Source organism: Chiloscyllium plagiosum, unplaced genomic scaffold (assembly GCF_037043375.1).
Source record: "Chiloscyllium plagiosum isolate Xiang-an unplaced genomic scaffold, Cpla_swu_hap1 HiC_scaffold_26, whole genome shotgun sequence".
In the NCBI taxonomy this organism is placed as follows: domain Eukaryota; kingdom Metazoa; phylum Chordata; class Chondrichthyes; order Orectolobiformes; family Hemiscylliidae; genus Chiloscyllium; species Chiloscyllium plagiosum.
The window spans coordinates 25,579,445-25,606,249 of record NW_028270164.1 but is presented as its reverse complement, the minus strand read 5'-3'; the positions used below and the strand labels follow the sequence as shown (position 1 = coordinate 25,606,249).

At 38.9% G+C, this 26,805-nt stretch overlaps 2 protein-coding genes across 8 annotated transcripts; one reads left to right on the top strand and one right to left on the bottom strand.

Moving 5' to 3' along the window:
- Positions 1-2,005: 2,005 nt before the first annotated feature.
- On the bottom strand, positions 2,006-9,769 carry ppil1 (peptidylprolyl isomerase (cyclophilin)-like 1). 3 transcript variants are annotated; one of them, XM_087973591.1, is made up of 5 exons: positions 9,616-9,769; positions 8,123-8,326; positions 7,162-7,316; positions 5,490-5,558; positions 2,006-4,212 (listed from the first exon to the last, which is right to left on the bottom strand). In XM_087973591.1, exons 2-5 carry the CDS (start codon positions 8,176-8,178, stop codon positions 3,992-3,994), a joined length of 501 nt encoding a protein of 166 aa, XP_087829717.1. In that variant the 5' UTR covers positions 8,179-8,326; positions 9,616-9,769; the 3' UTR covers positions 2,006-3,991. The 3 variants fall into 3 exon arrangements, with proteins under 3 accessions (XP_087829717.1, XP_043572668.1, XP_087829718.1); XM_043716733.2 differs by lacking the exon at positions 8,123-8,326 and having other exon boundaries at positions 9,616-9,762; XM_087973592.1 differs by lacking the exons at positions 8,123-8,326; positions 9,616-9,769 and adding an exon at positions 9,452-9,558.
- Positions 9,770-9,933: 164 nt separating this feature from the next.
- LOC122563192 (uncharacterized) lies at positions 9,934-25,755 on the top strand. Of its 5 annotated transcripts, none has more exons than XM_087973587.1 (8): positions 9,934-10,001; positions 14,001-14,070; positions 16,117-16,174; positions 17,112-17,715; positions 18,040-18,199; positions 20,464-20,799; positions 21,130-21,226; positions 25,559-25,755. In XM_087973587.1, the coding sequence occupies exons 2-8, from the start codon at positions 14,049-14,051 to the stop codon at positions 25,560-25,562; spliced, it is 1,281 nt and encodes a 426-aa protein (XP_087829713.1). In that variant the 5' UTR covers positions 9,934-10,001; positions 14,001-14,048; the 3' UTR covers positions 25,563-25,755. The 5 variants fall into 5 exon arrangements, with proteins under 5 accessions (XP_087829713.1, XP_087829716.1, XP_087829712.1 ...); XM_087973590.1 differs by having other exon boundaries at positions 9,936-10,033; positions 18,043-18,199; XM_087973586.1 differs by having other exon boundaries at positions 9,936-10,033.
- The last annotated feature ends 1,050 nt before the right edge of the window (positions 25,756-26,805 follow it).

The following is a 26,805-nucleotide window of genomic DNA, read 5'->3' as shown; positions in this document are numbered from 1 at the left end:
TTCCTCCTGTTCTGTGTTACAGATGACACAGACATAGATTTATCTGATAAATCAACACTCTCACCAGTGTTCAGAGTATGACTGATTATAGAAATGAAGCACTCAGGCAATACAGGAGGCTGAAGCAAGTGTTGCAGGAGTCCTAACGGTCACCCATTCCCTCTCTACCAGCACTTTAAGCATGCAGGGTGACCACATACAGAAACATGCTCTCCAAGGAGCTCTTCACAGAAATACTGAAGTGACATGAGCTTCTGCTGAAGCTCTGAATAAGAGTTTGAACTGTTCCAGCTGATGACACCTCTCATACTAATGACTATCCAAAGTTTCCACATTACAGCCCTCCACAGGACCGTGGATCAATACTTTCTCAAAGGCAACTAGGGCCATGCAAAAATGCTAGCCTGGCCACTGATACCTCCATCCTGGAGAAAGAAAGCTTAGAAAGTCATGCTTCTTTCATTGAACTAACTAATCTTAACAAAAACAAACCACTCTCCTGTTGACAATGGTTTGCTTTTATTTTAACTTTGCTTCATGCTGCTTACTCACTCCATTCTATTGCTATTCAAAACTTCTCCCAGTATGGGTTCTCCAAACTACAGATCACCTCCCTGTTGCCTTGAGATGCTACTCCTTGCCGTATTTTTGTTGTTGCCCTCTCTGCTTCACATTGACTCATCGCTTTTATCTGGGAGTATCCCAGCAAAGCTCTTCCCTCAACTCACTTGCTCTTAATTCCCACAGTCACTTATATTTCTGGATGTCTAGCATACTGTTTTCACTCACTCTCTCTGACTCAACAATTATTACAGGTTAAAAGGCCTTCAAATGCCCAAAATCCTCAATGGAGATATTGCACTGGCTAACCATTGTGGAAATGATAATTGTGGACCTTGCACATTTGTGCCAAAATGTCAAGTTTCTGCTTCAAACTCAACATCCTTGCTGCTGACAGCTACAAAAAGTTATTATTTATTTTGAGGACAGTTTTCAACTCAGCAGATTGCTAAAAACATGACTTTGGTTTCATTCCTTTTCACAAGCCTTTCCTTGCACTTTCCTCTTATATGAAAGGGAGAGAAACATACGGTTTTACTGTAGAAGTGGTGGAAAATTGTTCTTTTGAAAAGAGTGATTGGAAATCTGGTTTTATCAAGTTGCAGGTATTTTTAATCAACCTCCTTAGACATGTTATGACACACCTCAGCAGCAGATGAGACTTGAATTCAGACCTTCTGGCCATGACACAGTGACATTACCACTGTGCCACCAGACCCTTATCAAGTTGTCTGTGGATTCAAGTAACATAACCAGGACAAAGTTCAAATTGAGTTCATTTCTGGGATCATACTGAATATAGTCAGCAATCATGCTGAAGACTTACTGAACTTAGATCTTCCAGTCATATCAAGCTGTGTAAGAGAGATGCCCGAGAGTACAAATCAGTCTACACGACTCAAAGGTAATTAATGAGATGCATGAGGAGTGCATAATGTTCAGTATTGATAAATGAACAGAAATTAAGCTACAAGTAGAAAGCAGGCCTCTTCGTGAGTACAGTGCCTGGATAATCAGAACCTTTAGGTTTCTGAAATTAACTCATCAACAAAAACATGTTCACACTGATATGAACAGGATGTGCCAGTACAAAACCAAACTGAATTAGATTTTGTTGTTATCACTGAAACTTTACTGTATTGAGACTATTCCAACCAATCATCACTGAATGCAGAAATGGCAACACTGTAAATGCTTTTTGGGCTTTAATTCAAAGGCTTGGCATACAGTCCCCTGCCACATGCTAATCAGATTATAATGAGCAGCATGGCGTCCTCTGTAGTTTCTTCCACTTAGCCTCTTTGAATGTTAGATGGTAGTGGCACAGATTATGCCCTATTTTCAACACTGAAAGGTTGACAAAGGGAGCCTCAGTTTGTTTCTTCACAACAGGCCAACACAAATATTTTCAACAACTTCTTGCACAGGATCCAGAAACAGATAGTCAGAATTAAAGTATTTTTAATGTTTACAGCTGGCTTGAAGGTTGTCTTCTTCCAAAATCTGCCGTTGAAATTTCCAGTTCTGTTCAGCACAACTCACCAGTGAAGAGCAGAGGCCTTGCCTTTAACACATAACTGACCTGAGACCAGAAATTTGGCCGCATACCTCTGGAAATATGGCAGGGAAGTGGTTTGAATCAGAAAACCTGAGTGAAAGATTCAAGTAGCTCAATCTGTTGTAGTGAAGGCAAAAGGGGGAGGGAGGGGGGGAAGAACTATCCTTTTCCTTAAAATCTAAAGCTTTTATAACAAAGAGACTGGATTTTGTTAGGTGATAAGTACTAGGCTAGAGTTTTCATGAAGAGAGACAGATGTGAAAAATTAGTTTGTTTCCCCCACCACAGATGCTGCCACATCTGCTGAGTATTTTCAGCATTTCGTTTATATTTCATATTTCCTGCAGGTGCAGTACAGAGCAACCTCCGCATCCACGGAATTGTTTTCTGTGCTTTCAGTTACATGTGGTCCAAACATATTAAAGGGAACCTTCTGGAACCAGGGACTGGGGACTGCTGGGAAGGTAAATTTCCCATTGAAATGAATGAGTTCGTTCCCATCTGTGGTTTTGGGCTTCCATGACAGGTCATGGAACATATACTCTGTGGGTACAGGGGGGAACTACTGTATTTTTGTTGTTCAAGTAACCAAGAATGTACGGTGGGAAATCTCCTTTAATTAAATAAAAAAATAGTAGAAGGTGGGTTTTCACACCTATAACATTAATGGTCTTGTATTAATACTGACAACAGTAATTTAGTAAAAGCACTGTGCATTTGATCAATCCAGCTTGTGCTCAATGCCCTTTCAATGTTGAGTTGGCGAGCATTTAAGAATAAAACGTACCAGCTTCTGACAACTGGAGTTGACTCCTGTGCTCAACTAGACAAAAGAACATGCAAGCCTGGTCTACGGGGCCAAAGTTAACAACATTAGGAAAGTGTTTGACATTGGAAAAGCTGAGTATTCAGTCGAAATCAGTAAAGACTGATAACATAAAGCCTGCTGATTAAGTGCCAAAGCAATCCAGTTAGCAAATAGCACATACCTGCCTGCAAATGAAAAGTAGTTTTGAATTTTTTTCCAATTCCTCCCCGTTTAATTATCAAAATATGCTAGTTGTTTATAGAGTCTGCTGTCTACTCTTTTACTTTGAAGTAAAACTTTCTGATCTCTGCTACCAGGATATATCTTAGATCTCAGAACCAGCACTATGCACTTAGGTAAACTGAACTTGATTTGTTACACACAGCCACCATCATATCTCCAAGACAAGTATAAACAGTATCAGAACGATCTGCCTAAATTAGAAAATAAAAAATATGAAACAGAATCTCCCTGTCTCAGTGGAACAAAAACAAAATATGCATAAATCTCTTCAGAAAGAAACATTTTGGAAGAAGATGAAGAGTTATATAGCAAAAGTAAAACTAAATGATTACCTGTTCTCAATATTGTTTTTCCAGGAAAAAGAGCAAGGGGCCCTAGTGCTTGAGGTAAGATGTATTTAGTTTTACACTATATCCATAATGGGAAGATAGAGATCATTCTGCTATCAGGATCGTGCAGCTGTCTTCCACGTGGCATCATTATGGTAGCATTTTGTTTATTTTACAAAATTAAAATGTTCCCCATGTAATAAATTTTACAAAAATTGGATTTTAACATTTCTGCTCAATTTCATATTTTTGTGTATTGCTTTACAAGCTGTAGGCAATACTTATTACAAGGCACCCATAAGAAATGACTTGGGATGATTACCAACAGCAACAGAGTAAAGTTTAACTTCATGGTGAAGTCAGGTGTGTAGCAATTAATCCTGCCATTACAAATTCACAAGATTTGTAATCAATAAGGTTATGAAAAGACAAAACACCACTACCTGGAAATTATTCCTAATCATTAAATGAATTGCATAAATTCAGCTAGCCTTAATGCGATACTGTAGCTTTCAAAATGATTAAGTCTTCTGTTGGTCGGTCATCACGATTAGTTTCCACTAATGCAATACGTTTAGTTACTGACAACCCTTGGCACACACGACCAAAGATTGTATGCTTTCCATCCAGCAGTGGTGTGGGTCCCAATGTAATGAAGAACTGGCTGCCATTTGTATCTGGGCCTGCATTTGCCATGGCAAGAATCCCTGCACCTATGAAGAGAAAGATATAATAAAAATAATTGTGATCAAGTTTGGTATTAAGCAGATACAATATTTAATTGCTAAGTTTATGGTTTTGTATTATAAATGCTATTACATAGAAATATTTGGTTTCATTACTGGATTAGGCTGGAAGGATCAAATGACTTAATCCTGCACCTAATTTGTATCTTTGTATGTTGAAAATATACATTGTGTACACATAACAGCTATTCCACACAGAAATTAAACTTAAAACTCAGCGGACTTAAGTCTGATCAAACTAAATAGCAACCATCCTAATTGTCAAACTCCAGCCATACTAGCACTAGGTGCAGAAAATTACAGCTTTGTCTGGTTATGTAATTGTTCATATTGCAACCAATAGAAGAATATTAAGCATTTTCAAAACACACAAGCAAACCAGGCAGAATTTTCCTGGCTTTGTCATTCTGCGGTCAGTTATCTCAGTTGGCTGTATGGTTAGTTTGCAATGCACCTTGAAGCATTTGCCTTCTCAATCTCTACCCTTGCCTGACGTGTGGTGACCCTCAGGAATAACTCCCACCAAACCTATCTCTCAAATGAGAGAGCAGCTCTATGATCTGGTAAGATTATAGCAACTTTATGTTTTCATAAGCTTAAAATTTTGTTTATACTATATGTGAACTTTTCTAAACACAAGTATTGTGCAAGTTCAAATAACTGATACTAAACTCACATTGTTCAATGATGAACTGTTAAAAATAAATTAGTTTCTTTCGGTTGGTTGTTGTTATAATACTTAAATAGATGAACTACTATACATTGTTGAACATAGTGATGTTATTACTGATTTTAAACTAATAAACTTGACATTATACTTTCAGTAAATTTAAGTCATTGTTGAAATTTGATGGAAACAAACTAACAAGCAGCAGAAACCATTGTAAGGCTCACCCAACATTTTTTTTATCTAAGTACCTTTTTCTTAAAGATTTTACTCACAATATGGTTAAATGCCAAAAATATTTAGGAAAAACAGCAGTATGAAAAAACATGCTCATAAACATTTCTATGCCCTTTAGGATGGTACTAACAGAAAGGCCTCTTAAAACATCAGGTGATACCAATTTCTTTCAACTCCAAACTCCTGATGTAACATTACACAAACCATACAGTAATGTATTATCTTTACACTGAATATTTGCTAAAAAGCTAGTCAGAAAACGTAATTGTTTCTCTTACTGTAGGATTTTCTGAATAAAACCAAAATATTTACTGCAAGTTCAAACTATCAGTGACTTTACCTGTGAATTTTAAATCTTTGTGCAATTCATCTTCAAAATGCTTTCCATAAATAGATGAGCCTCCTCTACCTGTACAAGTAAGCAGTGACAATTAGTTGAAACATTCTACGATTGTCAGATGCTTTTGAATTTCTTGAAAATACATCAGAAAACAAAAGTCACAATCTCTCGAACACTACTGAAAATTGACTTGAATCTGGGTAACTGAGAACAGGACAATTACTTGAATACTTGCAGAGCTAAAAGGAAAGAGCAGCATAATGGGGTTAATTAGACAGCTCTTTCACATAAGCGACCAAGCGCAATGGGCCAAATGGCCTCTTACTGTACTTTATAACTCGATGGTTGTATAATTTGAAAATTCTGCAATAAGCTGCCAGAATCGAAATTGAACGCATTTGCTTTTTGAGAGGTTGCATTGATAGCCTTAACTGGAGAACTGCAAGGTATAAATACAATTTGGATCAGAGAATCATAGAATCTTTACAGTACAAAAGGAGGCCAGTCGGCTCACCAATTCTGCACCGATCCTGCTGACAGCATCCCACCCAGATGCAGCACACCCACCTTATCATTATAACCTTGCATTTACCCTGGCTAATCCACCTAGACTGCAGATCCCTGGACACTATGGGAAAATTTAGCATGGCCAATCCACCTAACCTGCACATCTTTGGACTATGGGAGGAAACTGCAGCATCTGGAGGAAACCCATGCAGAGACTGTGTGGAGTTTCCACGTTCTCCCCGTGTCTGCGTGGGTTTCCTCCGGGTGCTCCGGTTTCCTCCCACAGTCCAAAGATGTGCAGGGTCAGGTGAATTGGCCATACTAAATTGCCCGTAGTGTTAGGTAAGGGGTAAATGTAGGGGTATGGGGTGGGTTTCGCTTCGGCGGGTCGGTGTGGACTTGTTGGGCCGAAGGGCCTGTTTCCACACTGTAATCTAATCTAATCTAATCTAATCTAATCTAATTCCTAGACAGGGAGAACGTGGAAACTCGACACAGCCACCTAAGGCTAGAAACAAACTGGAGTCTCTGAAGCTGTGAGACAGTTGTGCTAATCACTGAGCAGCCCGTGCCAGCCATCATGACTATATTATGTATTGATAACTTGGAGTATCTTCAACATCTGCACATTCAAGATTGTCCAACAAACATTGTCCAATTCCAGAATCACATAGAATCCCTACAGTGTGGAAACAAGCCATTTGGCCCAACAAGTCCACACTAACTCTCCGAAGAGCATCCCAGATTCACCTCCCTCCCTCCCTGTAACCCTGCATTTCTCATGACTAATCCACCTAACCTACACATCTCTCGACACTATGGGCAATTTAGCATGGCCAATCTACCTAATTTGCACCTGTCTAGACTGTGGCGGAAAACCAGACCACCCAGAAGAAACCCACGGAGACAAGGGGAGAATGTGAAGACTCCACTCACCCAATGCTGGAATTGAACCCAGGTCTCTGGTACTGTGAGGCTACAGTCCTAACCACTGAGCTATTATGCTGCCATCTACATCTGATACTAGTTATTTCCTTGTAAGTTTAGGAAGTGAGGACAGGTTTAGTATCATAAGTCAGGCTTGTAGTGTGGATTAATGTGTTGAATAATAAGAATGTCCAAAAAAGTTAAACATTTACATAACCCTGTTTTTCCCCATTCTTACCTGTCCCAGTTGGATCTCCTCCCTGAATCACAAAATCACTGATGACTCTATGGAACTTTGTACTATTATAATAACCCCTTCGAATCAGCTCAGCGAAATTCTTGCAGGTTTTTGGTGCATGCTTCCAATACAACTCCAGCGTTATGTTTCCCATACTGTTTTAAAATTAATAAATTATTTGAACAAGCAGCCACAAGAACATCATTCTAACGTCATTTCAACTGAATTCAACCATAGCCTTTTGTCTTTTAAGATTGTAAGTAACCAAGTAACTACTCTGTCTAAAAATAATTTTGTAACAAACCTACAGAAAAGATTTTAGAAATAAATGTCTTTGCTATGCAGAATTTTGTATTTCTCTTTTATTTAAAATATACGACGTGCAAAAAGAGACCTGCAGTTTGTTGAGCACTTTTCATGTTACTACCAGCACTACATTCCTGTTAATTTCATCTTGCATTTAGTGAAGAACAGGAGTTTCTGTAACCCGGAGGAGATACAAGACTGAAAATTTGAAGACACATTTAAGAAAGTGTTTTCTTTCAACCCTAAAAGGGTCTTTCATGTTTCGTTGTCGGCTCAATAACTATAAAGAACGAGTGAGAAGCAAAAACGCTTCTCTCACCAAACGTTTCAATTTCTGCACTTAACGATTTGTTTTGATATATTTCATGAATTAAAGGTGATCATGTGCTCCTAAGTACTGATGCTGTGTTTTGAATATTCAAAAAATAATCTGGTCAAAAGAAGAAAATTATCCGCAAAACAAGGGAAGATTGCCAAGCTTTGCCTTACAACGGTGAAACCATTGTGCAGTAGCCCAAAACCCTGCATTGGTAAAGTGGTGTGAAACTGCTACCGCTAAAGGAAGGAGCCATGTTCCTTCCTTGCTCATTCATTGTGGTCTCAGCACAGCAGCTCCCAGGCTGTCAACTGCCCCCGTCCCTGTCCCCGCGCTTACGTGGTCTCCAATGTAACAGTTTTGGGTTGCCAGGTGTCCGGAGGAATCCCCGACATTCTCAGTGTTCTATCGCTGACGCTCCTGGGAATCCCCCTGCACTAAGACTCTGGACAAGCAGGGCCTTGCTCACAACCGCCCTCTGTGTCACTGCAAATCCTCCTCGGCTGGCAGATCAACTCCCCACAGCACAGTTCCAACCAACATCTGCAGTTTCAAAAGCAAACCCACGTTAGCATTTTTGGTAACTTCAAGTTGAATAGATTAGTTACAGTATGGAAACTGGCCCTTCAGCCCAACCAGTCCACACCGACCCTCCAAACAGTAACCCACCCAGACCCATTCCTCTCTCCTATATTTACCCCCGACTAATGCACCTAACACCATGGGCAATTTAGCATGGCCAATTCACCTGACCTGCACATCTTTGGACTGTGAGAGGAAACCCACACAGAATGTGCAAACCGAGGCGGGAATCAAACCCGGGTCCCTGACGCTGTGAGGCAGCAGTGCTAACCACTGAGCCACCGTGCCGCCCATTGTTATTAAACCTATAAAATATCTAGAAACGGTACAGCAACGTCAGATTCAAGTTCTTAGGTTGTTATTTTTAATCAATCTGATCAATCGTGCTATTGGTCTCTTGTGGCACAGTATCCCTATCTCTGGGCCAGGAGGCCTGGGTTCTTCAAGTCCTACCTCTTCCAGAAGTCTAATATGTCATCCCTGAACAGGTGAATTCAAAATATCTTACAACGTGCTTTGATGCAGCTGCGGAGCAGTGACTCTTGAACCTGACCTTCTGACCCAGTTGTTCAGATACAACCCAAGTTGTATGGAAAACCAGAAGGATTAAAGGGAAGCACTGTATGATGTGTCCCTGGGCCGGAGTGATTCAGCTATGATGAGAAGAATAGATGTGAGACTAGACAGGCTGGCGTTATTTTTCTAAGAGAGGTGGAGGGGTGATCTGATTGAGGTGTACAGTGTTCTGAGAAGGCAGTTGGGTAGACAGGGAGAAACATTTTCACGTAGCAGTGGAGTTAGTAACCAGGGGATACAATTTTAAGGCAACAAGCAAGAGTTTTAACGGGATATGAGGAAAGACTTTTTTTTCACTGAGAGGGTGGTATCTGGAACCCAGTGCCTGAAAAGGTGGTAGATACCTGGAAACTATTGACGGAAAGAGTGGTAGGTATATGGAAATCATTGCCTAAACCAATGGTGGATATCTGGGAACAATGCTGAAAAGGTATCCTGAACTCATTGCCTGAAAGGCTAGTAGCCACAGAAACTCCCAAGACATTTGGATGAGCACTTGAAATATCGCACCATTCAAGGCTACAAGACAAGTGCGAGAAGTTAGGGTGAGAATACATAGATCTTTGGTGACCAGTACAGACACAATGGGCCGAAGAGCCTCAATCCGAGCTGTAAACATCCTCAGAATCGCACCACACAAGAGCCATCAGACCACCTAACCTCCCGTGACCCACCTACTTCAATGATTGGCGTGATCGCCAACCAATGGCGACGCGAGGCCTAGCCCCGTCAACCAATGAAAGTTTAGAGAATGTAGTTGGCCGGGAATTACGGGTTTCGGACGCAAAAAGTGAGAAGAAGCAGGAAATCAGATGACGATGTAAATCGGCGGCGGCGGCTACAGAGTGCAAAACGTCTTTTAAAAGAAAAGGTCTTGGATCAGAAAGTCCGTTGGGGAGTCGGACGCCTCAACGAATCGGAAGCGGCCTTTGAAGTCACGTGGAGCAGGTTTGAATGTAGCCCCGCCCCCTGTTTCCGCTAGCGGTAGAAAACAAACAACCGACTGCGAGATACCGGAGCGGAGCCTGGTGGGTGTTCACCGATACCGGAGCGGAGCCTGGTGTCTGTTCACCGATACCGGAGCGGAGCCTGGTGTCTGTTCACCGATTCGGTTAACTCTGCGGGACTGTGATACCAAACTGCTACCGGGATCACTTCATGTCCTGGTGACGTGGGGAGGTGACTGCAGTCGGAATGTTATAATTCTTCATCCTCTCTGCTACCTGAGCTTCTCCAGCGCCTCGCTTCTGAGTTTTTGTTTTATTTTCAGGGTTTGTTTGTTTGTTTTCAGATCTCCGGTGTCCGCGGACCTTTGTTTTGTTTCAGCGGATAAAGGGAGGTGTGAGGGCTGACCTCTCCATCTGTTTGGGAGAGGGTGCGGGTGGAAGGTCAGCTTTCAGCCCTTCCTGACACACGCTTGTCTCATTTGGAGAATGGTCCAGCAGCCCAGAGGATCTACCCTCTCTCCTCCTCCCCCTCCCAACTGTCCGAGGAGATCCCCTCGCTCTACCCTCTATTTCCTCTTCTTCCTGTCCGAGGGAGGAAAGATATTTAATTCTAATGGACTCTGAAATGGATGATGAAGTCCAGTGTATGATCTGACGGACTCTTTTGAATTGGGTGAGGGGGGTCCTGATGATGCATCAAGAATTGGATAAGTGCAGTGACTATTCTGAATGCACTATCCTCCCCTTCCTACCTTTTTTCCTCTGCTTGTGTGGAGGGTGATGCCACAGATGGGGTGCTAAGTGTCCTGAGTGCAGGGACGTCAGTGATGCATGCTCCTCCTCAGTTGGTCAAAGGTTGTCATAGCCCACTGCAAGTAATTATGAACTTTGTTATCTACGCCTGCCATGCTCAAGAGGAAATCCCAATAAATGGAAAATGGTCCACGTTTTACCAGACTCTTGCCACTGACCTTGTTCTGTAGCTGGGTAGTGAGCCATTGTAAATCTACCTGAAGATAGGTATATAGCCCACGTATCTCCTGGAAGGCTGTCAACACAAACACACTGAATTCGTAGCTCTGCTTATCCTTTTCCAGAGCAACATCCATATTGTAGGCTTGAAATAGAAGTGCCCTTCTCCCTATCATCCTGAAAAATGAACAAAATCTGTAAGATGTTGCACATCAGAAATATAGCTGCATGTGCTCAAATCAGAACCTGCAGATGGGGAGGGGTGAACTTTGATTTAATACTATTGTTGATTATTTAATTCAATGTTTTACTCTAACTGCTGTGCCTCAGTTTCTTCAATATTTCCTGTTTACCTTAGATTTTTGGTATGTCCAATATTTCCTGTGATTGAAAATGGGCATTCTAGGACATTTGTGTTCATAACCTTTCCACTTCATAATCTTTCCACTGCAGCTGTTTCTGGTATTTCCTGTTATATGTTTTGACATATGCTGTATTTTCCTTTTTATTGTGGTTTTTAATGGACTATCTACAAACTTTCTAGAATATGATAGACCACTATCATGGCACCATACTATTATCCAAGAGATATAATGAAGTTCCTCTGAATTCTTGGCATTTATTATTGGTGAAGCCTGTGAATGGTGACTGCAAACTTGAGAGTAGTAATTCCTGTCCTACGCTGCATCTGCCCAAAAGTTTCTTTTTGAACTATGTTGCTAAGAGAAACTGCATGTTGCACTGGCACTGACACTGACAGTGTTGGCATACATTGTGATGTGTAAAAAGATTATCTAAGCCTGCTGTGTTTTCTTGACCCAAGTTATCTTGTGCATTGAAAATGTCTACTATTCTAAACATTTTGGGGCTTAAACTTGTATTAAACATATTTTGAAACTTCTGTCCTTTCATGCATCAATCATACACATGTTCTTGAAGTGGTAATGAGAACTTAGGATTTTCAAAAATAATCCTTTTATTAATCTGCTATGATACATGTTTTCCTGCTAGATGGACTGAAATTGAGGCGATTCAAATCCGGATAGCCTAAAACTCTACCTATGGTAATGCTGTCATCTATCCCAGCTAGCTGAATAGGAAATCCAACAGAAGGATGTCCATGATAAGCTTCAATTCTGGACTGGTCTTGTTCACACTTTTCATTGTCTACGTCAATCAATTGAAATGGAGTGAGACCATGCTGGAGAGCAAAATACAAGTGTGACTAAACCCATGTCAAGTGAAAGAAGTTGATATATCAAGTGGAAAAGTAGACATTATTAAGGAGTAGGAGTGTCCACCATAAAGTTTATCAATCATTCTGAAGCATTAGATCAGCGTCTTGGAAAAATTTGACAAGCAGGCATGTTGAATTCCTGAAAAGGATGAAAATAGCTACCTATCCTGTCCAACCCAATATGAAAGTGGAGTCACCCTGCAAAGGCTGCCGGCAAGGAGTTCATTGCATGGTTTGTTCACTGTATCGAATCAAGGCAAGATGTTGTCTTCTGTATAGTAAGGATGTGCCAGCAATGACAGATGATTGACTGCAAAATGATCTCATCCACATCCTGAATACATGAAAAGACCTTTTGTGTAGATGGAACTGAATTATTTTATCGCATTTTACCAAATCACTGTCTAGATATTTCATCTTTAAACATTTAATGTTGAAAAGTGAAGCTAGAAACCTACCTCATTGTGAACTGTGCTAACATGGATGGCACCAAAAAGCTGCTGCTGCTTTGATGTCTAAGAAACCCCATTGCTTTGTGAATGTCAGCTTATTATTGTATAGTACAAGTGTAACCAAACTACCTGAATGATCCTCAGCCTTTTTGAAGCATGGATCAGAAAGTTTAAAAATGTATAAACTAACAAAAAGGAAAATTACCTTTTACCTTTTACAGACAACTGCCTCATGCACTGTGACATCACTGGCCTCGAATCAAGCTGATGTTTTTGCCATCCAATAAGAAACAATAGATTGGGGATGGTTCGATTCCTAATGGTCAACTAGTGATGGCAGCTGATCTTGCTTCTTGATTGATAGCCTCTGGAATGTTTGCACTCCTGTTGAACACTACCTTCATGGAAAGCATGGAGGATGATAACAAAAAGCAACATCACCAACTGCTGCAACCAAGCTGAGATCAAACAGGCTATAACTTTTCAAGATGCCAAGGAATGCAGGAGCGAGGGTGGGGCCAACCAAATTGTTAGTGAGGCTTTTTTTTTTTGCTCACCTATAGGAGGATGGCATGAAAATTCCAGCAGACACCGAATGGATGATGCTATATGTTGTGCAATGACCTTGCAAACAAGGTAGCTATAGATGTATACTTCAACTGAGGCAGATGACCCTAAAGGTCTGATGAATGCTCACCCATCTGTCTCCCTACCTGAAGCTGCAATGGCTGCAGAAATACACTGGAGGATGAAAACACTGAAGACATGTTTAACTTCATTAATAACATGGTGGACTGCATCATGCTTGGCTAGAGAAAGCATATTACTCAGTTAAAATTGCTGGGTTTTTCCAGAGGTAACACTCATTGTCTTTTTTTTTTAATGATACAAAGTCAGACCATTGCAAGGTGTGGATAAATTTGAAGAATAATGACATTTCTCACCTGTGTACTGCATTGCTGTTTTCCTTTTTGTTCTGACAGAGCATATTTGTGGGCTAATCTGATTACATGGGGCTTCCTCAGTAATCTCAAAGTTCCACTTAGCATAAATTTATGGATGGGTCCCCTGAAACTTTATCATTAATAAACCTGAAAATATGGTTTGAATGTGAATGTGAAATTGCCATTCTTCTACTGTGAACTTAGATCTGACATTATGTACTACCTTAGAGGCAAAATTGCTAGTTGAATAACTGTTTTGAATTTGCAATGGCTTGATTAGTTGGGGAGAGTAAGGCACCAAATAGAATAGAAAAATCTTTCCTGTATCTACATGGTGTCTTTATGGTTAACATTTACCAAATTTTATTTTCAGATTTTTTTTTTAGGAAAATAAATCTTAAAAATTTTAGTGACTGGATGAATGGTTCAGATGTTTATTTTTTCATAAATTTTGGTTTAATTTGCATTGAGATGGTCTAACAGATTTTGTTTCTGTCTTTTTATCAGGGGGAAAAAAAACCATTGAATTTACTGGAAACTTACAATTTGACGACAATGAATTTGGCAGCTGATGATGGTAATTGGAGCATTTGATGCATTTTTACTATCCATAATGGATCACAGCAATTATGGTTACACAATTCTCTTCCATTCTGAGCGGAGTCTCCAAATTCATTACTATCGACAACACAAAACACGTCTCTACCACCATAATACCAACTCCAGTCATGTCTCAGCCCATCTGACAGTGAAACATTCACCTGTATTTTTCTCATTTTAATATTTCAACAAATCCAGTATTCTTTTTTTATTTTGTAGTATATTTAAAGTTCAGCTCATAGAATAATTTAATTTCTGTTCTTAACTTCTAATTTCTCTTTAAATGGAGAATGTATTTACTAAAAGGATGAAACCACAGAATTAAGTTTTAAAACAATCAATTTTATTATGTAAGCATCAAGTAAAGCAAACTACAAAATAACAGTTTTAGATAATTTGTACTTTGCATTGAAAAGCCCAATGAAAGATAAATGCAAATGCTACTTAAATCCTTCACTGAACTTGCCTTTTTTTTTTCTTGTGTGGGATGAGTCGAGACGGAATAAGAAAGAAAATCTTTGGGTGTTTGTCAGATATTAAAGCTTATCCACTTTCTTTGGACTAACTCCAAACATTTTCATGACTGTCTTGTAAGGTTTAGGACTTGGCAACTCTAGCCTGAGCTTTCTTGTAATTTTTGCACAATGGTTTAACCGAAAACTACAAACTCCGTGTTTATAACAGCTTTTATTTTTAGTCAATGGATATTCCATATCTTGGAAAATTCTTTTTCTACGCTTACAAACTTGCTGCTTGTTTGTACAACAATTGTTACAGTAGCTTCTTCCTTTAGATCTGGGCTTAGCCAATCCACCAACCTGTCTACTCTCTGTAAGCTCTCATGAATATTCTTCATAGTGAGCATGAACCTTAGTATTTTCTTTGCTTAAGGTGAAGGCCTAGTTAATTTATTTCTTTTGCTGCCTTGCCTGTGAATTGCAAGCTATACAAGGCCATGGCTGAACTGTCCTGTGTGCTTTTATAGGCAAGCAGACATCAACAAATTTGAACAATATAACTACCTTTAAACCCCACTGTCCATCTCTGCAACGTGGTATACTTAACAAACTATGGTCTTTTCACCACTCTGCCATCCTTTTCACATTACCATTGGCAGCAGTACAAAACCTGCTTTCTGATACACCTTCCTGAAGGAGTTCTGCCTCCCCACTTCCCTTTCAGTCCCTTTTAAACACTGTTGTTTTGTGTCCTTGTTGCTTTTTTTTGTCATGCAGCTTTTAGAAAAACTTTTTTTTAGGTGTTTTTGTGTATTGAAAGATGCATTGTGAATTATGGGTATTATGTATAACTTGAGGGTAAAGCAACATGAAGGCAATGTTGGTGTAATCTTTTCCATTTGTTATTTGAAGGTTTGTTATGCTCATGATGCAGATCAATTATGGAATTACCCTATTATGTCTGTTTCTAATTTCATTAATTTTGGCTCTTTGCTGATATGTAATTGGTTCCATTTATGTTCTTTGGGTCTTTTACCTTCTATTCCGTTACTCAGTCATGCAGCATAGCAATTGAAGTGTAGAGTTCTTGTAATTTTCAAGGTACGTAAGCAAGTTTGATCCTGATCCTCTGTGAATTCTGAATAATTGCTAGATAGGGTATCCATTGCAATGTTTTTGAGAGTATTTTCACCATGTCAATTGCCATGATCCAAGAATAGGACCTTTTCATGAGAATAGGTAATGATTACAAATCTTGCCAACAATATCCATTTCTCTCGTATCCCTCCTCTTTGCCCCCCCCCCTCCCTTTTTATCGTGGTTAGCTAACTGACTATCTTGTTACTGCATTCACTTTTATTTGGAGCCTTGCTATGTACTATTAGCATGCACTGATTGCCCCCTGTGGAAGAACAGCAACTGCACTTTGCATTTTAAATCTGGTTTTGCAAGCTGCCTCTTGACATCCTTTTTTATTTGTAAAACTTTTTAAATTTAGCATTTAAATTATGACTAATTTTTGTACAGTAATTTGAAGCACAAATAATATTTTCTTTTCCTGCCAGATTCTAACTTCATAACTGAAGAAACATTGGATTTTGCAATTGGTTTCCCATCTGAAAGGTAAAAGCTTACTGATTTGTTATATTGTGTATTGTAATAGTGCTTATCACTATGGAAATGCAGTTTTTCCCACTTTACCGGTGAAGCAAGTTCTGGGACCATGTTTTAGTTATCAGCATTTAAAACAGTAGGTACCATTTTTTTAATAAAAGTTTGTAATTGCACATCTTGTGTACAGCTTACACTTTTTCTCTAAGTGCCATACATTTGTCCTATTGTATTTAGTGCAACTAAGCAGTGCAGTGAAACGTCTGTTTATGCTTTGTGTCCTCCTATTGTTCATTTCATAAATAATTGACTATTAATAATGTTTGGGGTATCTTTTGTTCTTATATACTTTTTTAATCTTTCTGACACTGCACGACTTATATCATTGTAGTTCAACTTAGTTTATTTTTGTTTCATATTTCTAGTATTTGGTTTTTGTTTTGTCTATTCAAACTTCCTTTTAAAATGTATTAGAAGTTATGGAGTCATACAGCACAGAAACAGACTCTTCAGTTCAATTCATCTATGCCAAAGTTTCCCAAACTAAACTAGTTCCACTTGCCTGCATTTGGTCAATACCCGTCTAAACTTTTGCTGTTTGTGTACCTATCCAAATAATTCTTAAATGTTGTAACTGCTTCTGCCACTCCGCCTGGCAGATCATTCAACATTTGAACCACCCTCTGTATGCAAATGTTGACTCTTGGGTCCCTTTTAAATCTATCTTCACCCATCTTAAAAATATGACCCCTCATTTTGAATTTCCCTACCCTAAGGAAAATACCTTTTTTGCTATTCACCTTATCTATGCACCTCATGATTTTGTAAACCTGTATAAGTATAGGGTATTTTCTAATAGTGTTGGGAGATTTCAGTTATTGATCAAGTAAATTGCATATAGCGAAATGGTTCACTCTCTAGCTCCATTCATATTTTACTACTCTTACAGCCAAGAATCATTGCTTGAAAATGACCCTGAAGAAGTTTTAATTGCTCCAGTCAAGCACTCTGAGAGGTGTGTTGCTATGGGAATTGATGTGAACTATAATAATGGAAATCAGCAGAAAACAAATGAAGCTGTGCTGAAGTGGAGTCCGCTAAGTGCAGAAAAACTGGTAGAAATAGTAAAGGAAGCGAATCGTCTGGCAAATCAATTTGAAAAATGTGCTTTGAAGGAAAAGGAAAATGCAAAAATTCAGGGAAGAGAGGACAGAAGTTGCAATGATCGATCAAAATTGGAAAAAGAATCCAAAGCCAAAATCAGACTTTTGCAAGATGACAGAACATGTAAAAAAAGTCCTCGAAGTCCAAGGAGAGATACATTTTTTGTGTTGGATAGTCCAAATAAAGCTCTTCTTCCTTCTGTGAATCTTCAGGTTATAAATGAAAACAGCCCAATCACTAACACCGGACATGCACATTCCATTGAACATGAAATCAGCAACAGCAGAATAGGTTTGACCAGTGAATCTGAACGAATAACCACCACCAAACCAATGCAAACAAAGGAAGGTAACCTATCAACAGAAATCAAGCAAGCTGCTGTTAAGAAGGTGCTATATTTCACTTAGTTTTGAGCATATTAGATATACAGAAATATAATTTATATATTTAAAGAGAGTAGAATTGCTAAAATAATTGCTACTATCACCATTTCTGTCACCAAAATCATGCTGTGCTTTCCAGTAGGAAAATAGTTTTGCTTTAGTTCAATTTTCAAGCTAACAGCTAAACGTTTGCACTAATACCACAAATTACCATTTGCTGCTGTTTTATTACTCCATTTAACAACTATTAATTCACTGATGGGAAAACTAAGCAAATGTTTTTCCTCTCTATTCGAACACGCACTAAAATAATTTTTCCTCCTCTTGTAGCAGTCAATGCTTTCCAAACCATCTGGTTTGAAACTTCCATCTGGTTTTAACAGGAAAGGAAATATGCATTCACTATCTCCATCTAAACCCTATCAATATTCAAAAAAGGATTCATTGCACGCACCCTTGTCTTCTACAGGCAGTCTAAAGCAAACCAAAGGTAAGTGTTCTCAAGGATGTTTTAGTCATTTACATTCTGGATGACTAAAGAAATTGAGGGTATGGTTCAGAAAAAGAAGGAAGCTTATGTCGGGTATGGATAAGATAGATCGAGTGAATCCTTAGAGTATAAAGACAGTAGGAGTATACTTAAGAGAGAAATCAGGAGGGCGAAAACAGGACATGAGATAACTGGCAAATACAGTTAAGGAGAATCGAAAGGATTTTTACAAATACATTAAGGATAAAATGGGTAACTAGGGAGAGAATAGGTCCACGCAAAGATCAGCAAGGCGGTCTTTGTGTGGAGCCGCAGGAGATGGGGCAGATACTAAACTAGTATCTTGCATCAGTATTTAATGTGGAAAAGGACATGGAAGATATAGAATGTAGGGAAATAGATGGTGACATCTTGAAAAATGTCCATATTACAGAGGAGGAAATGTTGGATGTCTTGAAACACAAATGGATAAATCCCCAGCACCTGATCAGGTGTACCCTAGAACTCTGTGGGAAGCTAGGGAAACGAATGCTGGACCTCTTACTGAGATATTTAGATCATCGATAGTCACAGCTGAGGTGCCGGATGACTGGAGATTGGCTAACGTGGTGCCACTGTTTAAGAAGGGTGGTAAGGACAAGCCAGGGAACTATAGATCAGTGAGTCTGACATCACTGGTGGGCAAGTTGTTGGAGGGAATCCTGAGAGACAGGATGTACATGTATTTGGAAAGGTAAGGACTGATTAGAGATCATCAGTATGACTTTTGTGCGTGGGAAATCATGTCTCTCAAACTTGATTGAGTTTTTTGAAGAAGTAACATGGCGGATTGATTCAGCAGGGTTCAACCAGGTTCCCCATGGGAGACTGGTGAGCAAGGTTAGATCTCATGGAAAACAGGGGGAACTCGCCATTTTAGATATAGAACTGGCTCCAAGGTAGAAGACAGAGGGTGGTGGTGGAGGGTTGTTTTTCAGACTGGAGGCCTGTGTCCACAAGGATTGGTGCTACTTTTCTTCATTTTATATAAGTGATTTGGATGTGAGTATAAGAGGTATAGTTAGTAAGTTTGCTGATGACCCCAAAATTGGAGGTGTAGTGGACAGTGAAGGAGGTTACCTTAGATTACAAAGGGATCTGGATCAGATGGGCCAGTGGGCTGAGAAGTGGCAGATGGAGTTTAATCTAGATAAATGTGAGGTGCTGCATTTTGGGAAAGCAAATCTTTAGTAGGACTTGTATACTTGATGGTAAAGTCCTAGAGAGTGTTGCTGAACAAAGAGACCTTGAAAGTGGAGTCGCAGGTAGATAGGATAGTGAAGAAGGCGTTTGCTATACTTTCCTTTATTAGTCAGAGTATTGACTACAGAAAATAGGAGGTCATGTTATGGCTGTGCAGGATATTAGTTAGGCCACTTTTGGAATATTGTGTGCAATTCAGGTCTCCTTCCTATTGGAAAGATGTTGTGAAACTTGAAAGGGTTCAGAAAAGATTTACAAAGACTTTGCCAGGGTTAGTGGATTTGAGATATAGGGAAAGGTGAATAGGCTTGGGCTGTTTTCCCTGGAGTGTCAGCAGTTGAGGGGCGACCTCCAAGGTTTATGAAATCATGAGGGGCATGGATAGGATAAATAGACAAAATCTTTTCCCTGGGCGGAGAAGTCCAGAACTAGAGGGCATAGGTTTAGGGTGAGAGGGGACAGATATAAAAGAGATCTAAGAGGCAACTTTTTCACTGAGGGTGGTTCGTGTATGGAATGAGTTGCCAGAGGAAGTGGTGGAGGCTGGTACAATTGCAACATTTTAATAGGCATTTGGATAGGTATATGAATAGGAAGGGTTTGGAGCGGTATGGATTGGGTGATGGGACTAGATTGGGTTGGGATATCTGGTTGGCATGGACGGGTTGGACCGAAGGGTCTGTTTCCATGCTGTACATCTCAATGACTCTATGATCTCATGCAGAGAAAACATGATTAAATCTATGTTACTCAACTAAAATAGTTGATATTCACAGCAACATAGTTTTAAGCAGACCCAGAAAATGGTTGACAGTATTTAGTCATTCTGGTTTAATTCATTTTGTCACTGATTGCATAAATCAGTTCCTTTTGTCGATTGTTGTCTTGATTTTTACAGTAACTTGTCTGTTGTGTGGTAGCAGAAGGTTTTAAAATTGAATTAAATTGTAAATGCTTGCTGACTGACATACACCCAGACAAATGTTGGAGGGAAGAAAATTTTTTTTTTACTGTCTTAATAGGTGCATCATTAAACAATCCAGAGAATCGTTCTGGAAAGAGTACTGTCTTGCATAACAAACAAAGTAGAGAGAAAGCCTCAATGATATCAGAAGCCAATATGCATTGTTCATCAATCTCTTTTAAACTCTCTGCTGACACCAACATGAAGCTACTCCCAAGTGCTAACAAAGCTTCGAACAAGGAGATCAATGAAATACAGCCACCAAGCAAAATCCCTCCTGTAAACCGATTGAGACCCGGATCTGTCCCATCTATTCGCACTGGTAATAAAAATGAAAGAGCCAGTTCAGCTGTACTTAAAGGGAAAGTATCAGAAAGACAGTACAAAACCACAGGTAAAAGGGTTTTTTGTGAGAAATATCTAGTTTTCCCCCAAAAACAATCGATTGTAAAATTGAAAGAGGCATACCTATCTAGTGACTTGCGGCAGAAGAATTTCTTCCTCCGCTATAATATATATTCCCAATGTCTGGATTAACTTTCCAGTGCAAATGATGTATTAAAATTTAATGCTTAAATATTCAATGGAACAATAAACATAGTGCTTCCTTTGAGAAGGGAGGAGAAAATACTATTGTTTCTTTCCTTAACTACGATTCTGCTGTATTTGAGGCTGCAGTCATTTTATTCCATCTTATGGTAGATTACTTTCCTGTTTCTTTCAGTTACTTCAACTAAGCATCTGAGTTCCACTACATATACTTCAGCAAGCCAAATTAGGTCTCAGCCGAAGAAAACAACTTCAAGTAATGTTGTAAAAAGGTAATGTTTCATCAATAGGTTTAAAGTTATTGAGCGTTTTATGGAACTTTGTGAAAGAAACAACTCATTACTTGAATCACTTTGGAATCTCTCTTCTGTTTGCACACAAGCCAATTCAATTAATAATGAGTTTGGTTGAATGTTGCTAAAAAAGGCACATGCTTTCAAACCTTTGTCATGCACTCATTAAGACAGAACTTCAAAAATACCAAACCTCAATTTAAACAGTCTGAGAACTGGTGCTGAAGTGAACTCTGCTGTGAAGAATACATCCAGGAACATTTAACCCCCAAACTTGGTTTAAATTCCAACCAGGCAAGGCAACTCTAGTCAAGGCTCTGTGATGAATGTGGCAGGGACTGTCCTTCCCAAAGTATTTTTTTTAGTGAAAGAAAGAGATAGAATTTAGTGAGCAATTCTGTTTCCCAAAGATGTAGCCCTGCTCAATGTGTAGCTTCCACAGTGTGTAAGCATGAGACTCCATGTGAGCCCAAATATCTTAAATTGGGGATTATTTTGATCTGAGCACACTCAGGATTTTTTAGTAAGTGGTGATCAGTCATGGAATTATAACTAATGTTGGGCACCATGTTCTGAGCTTTGCAAACATGGGCTGGTTGATACAATCAGACTGCCTGTTGTGAACCACTAAAGACTCACACTGCTGAACTGTTTTAAGGCAGTTGTATGGATTTTCCAGTCAACCTGTCCTAAGACATTATTACACACCTCTGGAGCAGGTGGGACTTGAACCTGGATTTCCTGTCCCAGAGGTAGGGACACTACCACTACACCAAAAGAGGCTCAGACATTTAGGCAATTGTAACACTCAACATAATGGTTTCCAATCCACACTCAGTCAATTAATGAGTTCTCTACTGCTGCAAGTCTATCTTGTGTTGTACTCCTGCATGCAGTCATTTTTCTCCCCCCAGTGGATTTCATGTTAACTGCATAATTCTTTTGGTATAGTCTAATTGCACAGAAGCAAATTGTTCTCATGTAAGGCAAATGTGGTTACAAAGGGGGTAATGCCCTTTTGAAGTACTGTAGACAACAATTTTATATTTAAATGACTGGACTAGATTTCTGGGGATTACCTTTTCAAAAATAAAGGAAAGGGTGTAACTTTGGCTCTAGTTTTTATTAAGGCACACAAAGCTTTAGGAAGCAAGGTTAGTTTCAAGCAGTGAACTATTGGTATGCTTTCCTCACAACTGCACAAACAGGAACGATGTTGATTATGTTTTTTAAATAGAAGCAAATGTATATATTTGTGAAAGTACTTAAAAGTATATTCCAAACTCCTTCACTTGCTAATTTTTGATTTGTAAATACCATTTTCAATATAGAAAACAAAAAAGGTTCAAATATAATTTGAGTATGAACAATCTGTGTGAAGCATGTACCAGTACATTTATTAAGGTATTAGTAGAGGTATGCACTTTACCCTGCAGCCTGAAGCTTATTAAAAGGAGCAAGTTGAATTAAAAATACAGTAATAATTCTTAGTAGACCAGTACTTGCTATGGGTGATATTGTTATGCGAGACGACAACAAAATTCAAATTGAGTTCCAAGTTATTCCAATTTTAACCTGGCTGTTAGTGCTGTTCACTAATCTTTTGAACATTTGGTACTTATTTTCTGGTTTAATAAATTTAGATTTAGCATTACAGACTTGTGTTACTCATTTTGGTTTGAATAGGACCCAGTATATACAGGTTAGTTTATTTTCAGAAAGAGGTAGTTCTGGGCATGTGAATAATTATAAGTCTTTTACAACAAGTTAATCCAACTTCAGTTTTAACATTTGATTCAGATGAGAACTAGTATTTCATTTTAAATTAGGCCGCAGCTAACAAAAACCTCATTTCCACCTCCACTACCATGCCTGCTACCACATCTATGAGCTGAAGTAGGTGTGGCGGCAGGTATGGTTTTGGAGGTGGAAATGGGTATTTTAGTGAAGCTACCGACATATGGTTAATGATGGTGAAACAGTTTGAATAATAATAATCTCACAGTGGTTAGTGAGAAAGATGGAGATGGTGACTAGCAAATGGGTTTGTGGTCTTCAACTTTTCATTGAGTGAAAGGAAATTTCTGCTTAGTGTTTGTTGTTGGACAATCAGCATGACAAATGAGACAATGGGAGACAATAAGTAATGGGAAGGTAGAGTTAAATATTATTCGACATGTGGAAACTGCCAATGTTTTTCTTGATGCCGAGGGACAACATTTAGGAGAAATAGGAGGCCAGCAATCTCTTTAGGGACCAGAGAGAATGATGCAGGAGTGGAAACAGAAGCCAGTGTAGGTGATTCTTTGGCTACAGCTGAACAGATTTAAGAATGGATTTGAGTATTAGATTCAGATGTACACCACAGAAACAGACCCTTCAGTCCAACTTGTCCATGCTGACCAGATATCTGAAACTAATCTTGTCCCACTTGCTGGCACCTGGCCCATAACCTCTAACTCCTTCCTATTCATATACCCATCCAGATACAATTTCATCATTTAAAACGCATCAGCCTCCACCACTTCCTCTGGCAGCTCATTCCATACACGCACAATCCTCTGTGTGGAAAAAGTTGCCCCTTGGGTCCCTTTTATATCTTTTCCGCTCTCACTGTAAGCCTAATGCCCTATAGCTCTGGACTCTCCCATCCCAGGGAAAAAATTCTCTATTTATACTACCCATGCCCCTCATTTTATAAACCTCTATAAGGCCACCCCTCAGCCTCTGACGCTGCAGGGAAAATAGCCCCGGCCGGTTCGACTTCTCCCTATAACTCAAATTCTCCAAGCCTGGCAACACCCTTGTAAATCTTTTCTGAACTCTTTCAAGTTTCACAACATCCTTCTGAGAGGAAGGAGACCAGAATTGTATGCAATATTCCAAAAGTGGCCTAACCAACATCCTGTACAGCAGCAACATGACACCTCGACTCCTATGCTCAATGCTCTGACCAATAAAGGAAAACATTTCAAATGCTTCCTTCACTATCCTATCTACCTGCGACTCCACTTTCAAGGAGCTATGAACCTGCACTCCAAGGTCTCTTTGTTCAGCAACACTCCCTAGTACCTTTCCATTAAGTGTATAAGTCCTGCTAAGATTTGCTTTCCCAAAATGCAGCACCTCACACTTATCTAAATTCCCATCTGCCACTCCTCTGCCTATGGCCCATTTGATCAAGATCCCATTGTAATCTGAAGTAACCACCTTCCTTGTCCACTACACCTCCAATTTTGGTGTCATCTGTAAACTTACTATACCTCTTATGTTCACATCCAAATCATTTATATAAAATGATGAAAAGTAGTGGACCCAGCACTGATCCTTGTAGCACTCCACTGGTCATAGGCTTCAAGTTGAACAACTAATGGTTGCCTTGTCAAAGGGCCACAAACTGATAGGAAGGGGAGGGCTAGTATACTTTTGTTACAAAAGCATAACTCAAGTTTTCAACTTTGTTTTTTAACTTGCAGCTTCTCTGAAAATTAGGCATAGTTTTTGTTTTTTAGGTTCATTTCCATTTAGAACTAGCACGTGTGTTCAACTGCTTTGTCATCCCATCTTGCTGGACTAAATCTACAGCTTGCATTCTGATTTTTCTAAGTTTGAAGTACAGATTTTACTGGACTTCTTCACAGTACATGATTTGATGCTAATTTTACTGCAAGTTTCATTGTGTTTTCAATGTTTATGCCTTGTTTGTGTACACTATGCTCAATCTTGTTTTCATGTAAAATTACCCTTCCCTCAAATTTGTTACTTATGTAATTCTACATAATTTTTAGAATTTATTTTCATGTCTGGATGGAGGGTCTCAACTTTGATACCATACTGGTACAATTTGGATATTAGCTTTACCCCAATTAGTTAGTTATACTCCATAATACACTTTAGCGCCTAATCTAAGCTGATTTACACAGTACTGCATCAATTTGAAATAACTGTGATAAAGCTTGAAAAGATGGAATTCAATAAAATAATTCAGGTGACATTCTAAACAATATGAATGCAGAGTGTTTATCTGAAAAAGGTTGAGACTTCAAGATAACTGCTATGTCTTAATCATTTGATAATTTTTTGTTTACATAATGCAACATCAACCTAAGTATGTTAGAATGGCAATTTGGAACTGGGTGTAATATTCTTTGCAAAAAAATAGGTAGTTTACATTAGGAACCACCACCTTTTTGTGCAGAAAATATGTTGCAGTCCTGTTCTCTCATTTTGTGTAACAAAATATAATTTTGTTTAAAATATAATCGCTTTCATTGTATGTAATTTCCAAATTAAGTCGTCTTTCTTTTTCAGATGATTTCTTTATGGCATTCAATGAATACAATGTGAAGATGAGTTTTTTTTTGCATTTTTAACAAACCTGTGTACTGAGAATTTGTTAAAACTTTTTACTGTGGAATGTTGTGGCCTTTCTCTGAAGGGAAGAGACTTGGATGTGGAAAGGACTGAACCTGTCTGTATAAATAAATGCAATTTCAATGGTTTTTGGATTAAGTTTCAAAGCTTTTTCTCTTGTGCTTTACTTATAAGTTACTTCTAAAACAATGCTATGTAACACTTTAAAAAAAAAAGTGGCATGGATTTTTGTTTAGCTCATTTTACAAGCCACAAACTATGAATTGTAAAAATGTATCTCAAAGCTCAACTTTATAGCTTTTACCTTGGCTACATAATCACTGCCACAAGGTTAAACGTGAAACATTCAAAAACTCTAGTAAATATATTTGTAACATCTAAGATTATGGTGCATGGGTTTTCTACTCGTCTTTTTTTTTATTTCACTTAAGGAATTTCAAGAGATTACAACTGATCTTTGAAGAAATAGTTTTGCAAAAGTCTATTAAATGCACTTTTTGTAACATGCCATTCACTAATATTGCCAGGTACGGTAAAATGGGTGAATTAGGGTGGAAAGTTCACAAATATAACTATTTCAGGAAAGAAAGGAAAACTGGGAACACGGTACAACAACAGTTGTTGGGAAATGGGAGAGTCTTATTAAGTATTAACTTTCATTAGAACATGTTAACATGCTTGAAAGAGAAATCCTTTTTACAAATCCATTAATGTTTTGAAGAAATGACTAATTGGATGGATGATGTGGAACCTTCTATGTAGTATACTTTGATTTCTAAAAAGGTTTTAATAAACTGTCACAGGAAAGGTTAATGGCAAGGTAAGGGCTCACAGAACTGTGGTAACCATGATGTGGAGATGCCAGTGTGGGACTGGGCTCAAAAATCACATGACACCAGGTTATCGTCCAACAGGTTTAAGATATTAAGATGGATAGAGGATTCTCTAATGGATCAAAATGGCATTTTTGTATGTAGGCTGTGACTTGAAGTGCCACAAGTATTGGTCTTGGATGTAGGCTTGCTCGGTGAGCTGGAAGGTTCATTTCCAGAAGTTTCGTCATCCTACTAGGTAACATCTTCAGTGGGCCTCTGGGCGAAGTACTGTTGATGATTCCTACTTTCCACTTATATGTTTGAGTTCTTTGGGTTGGTGATGTCATTCCCTGTTCTTTTTCTCAGGGG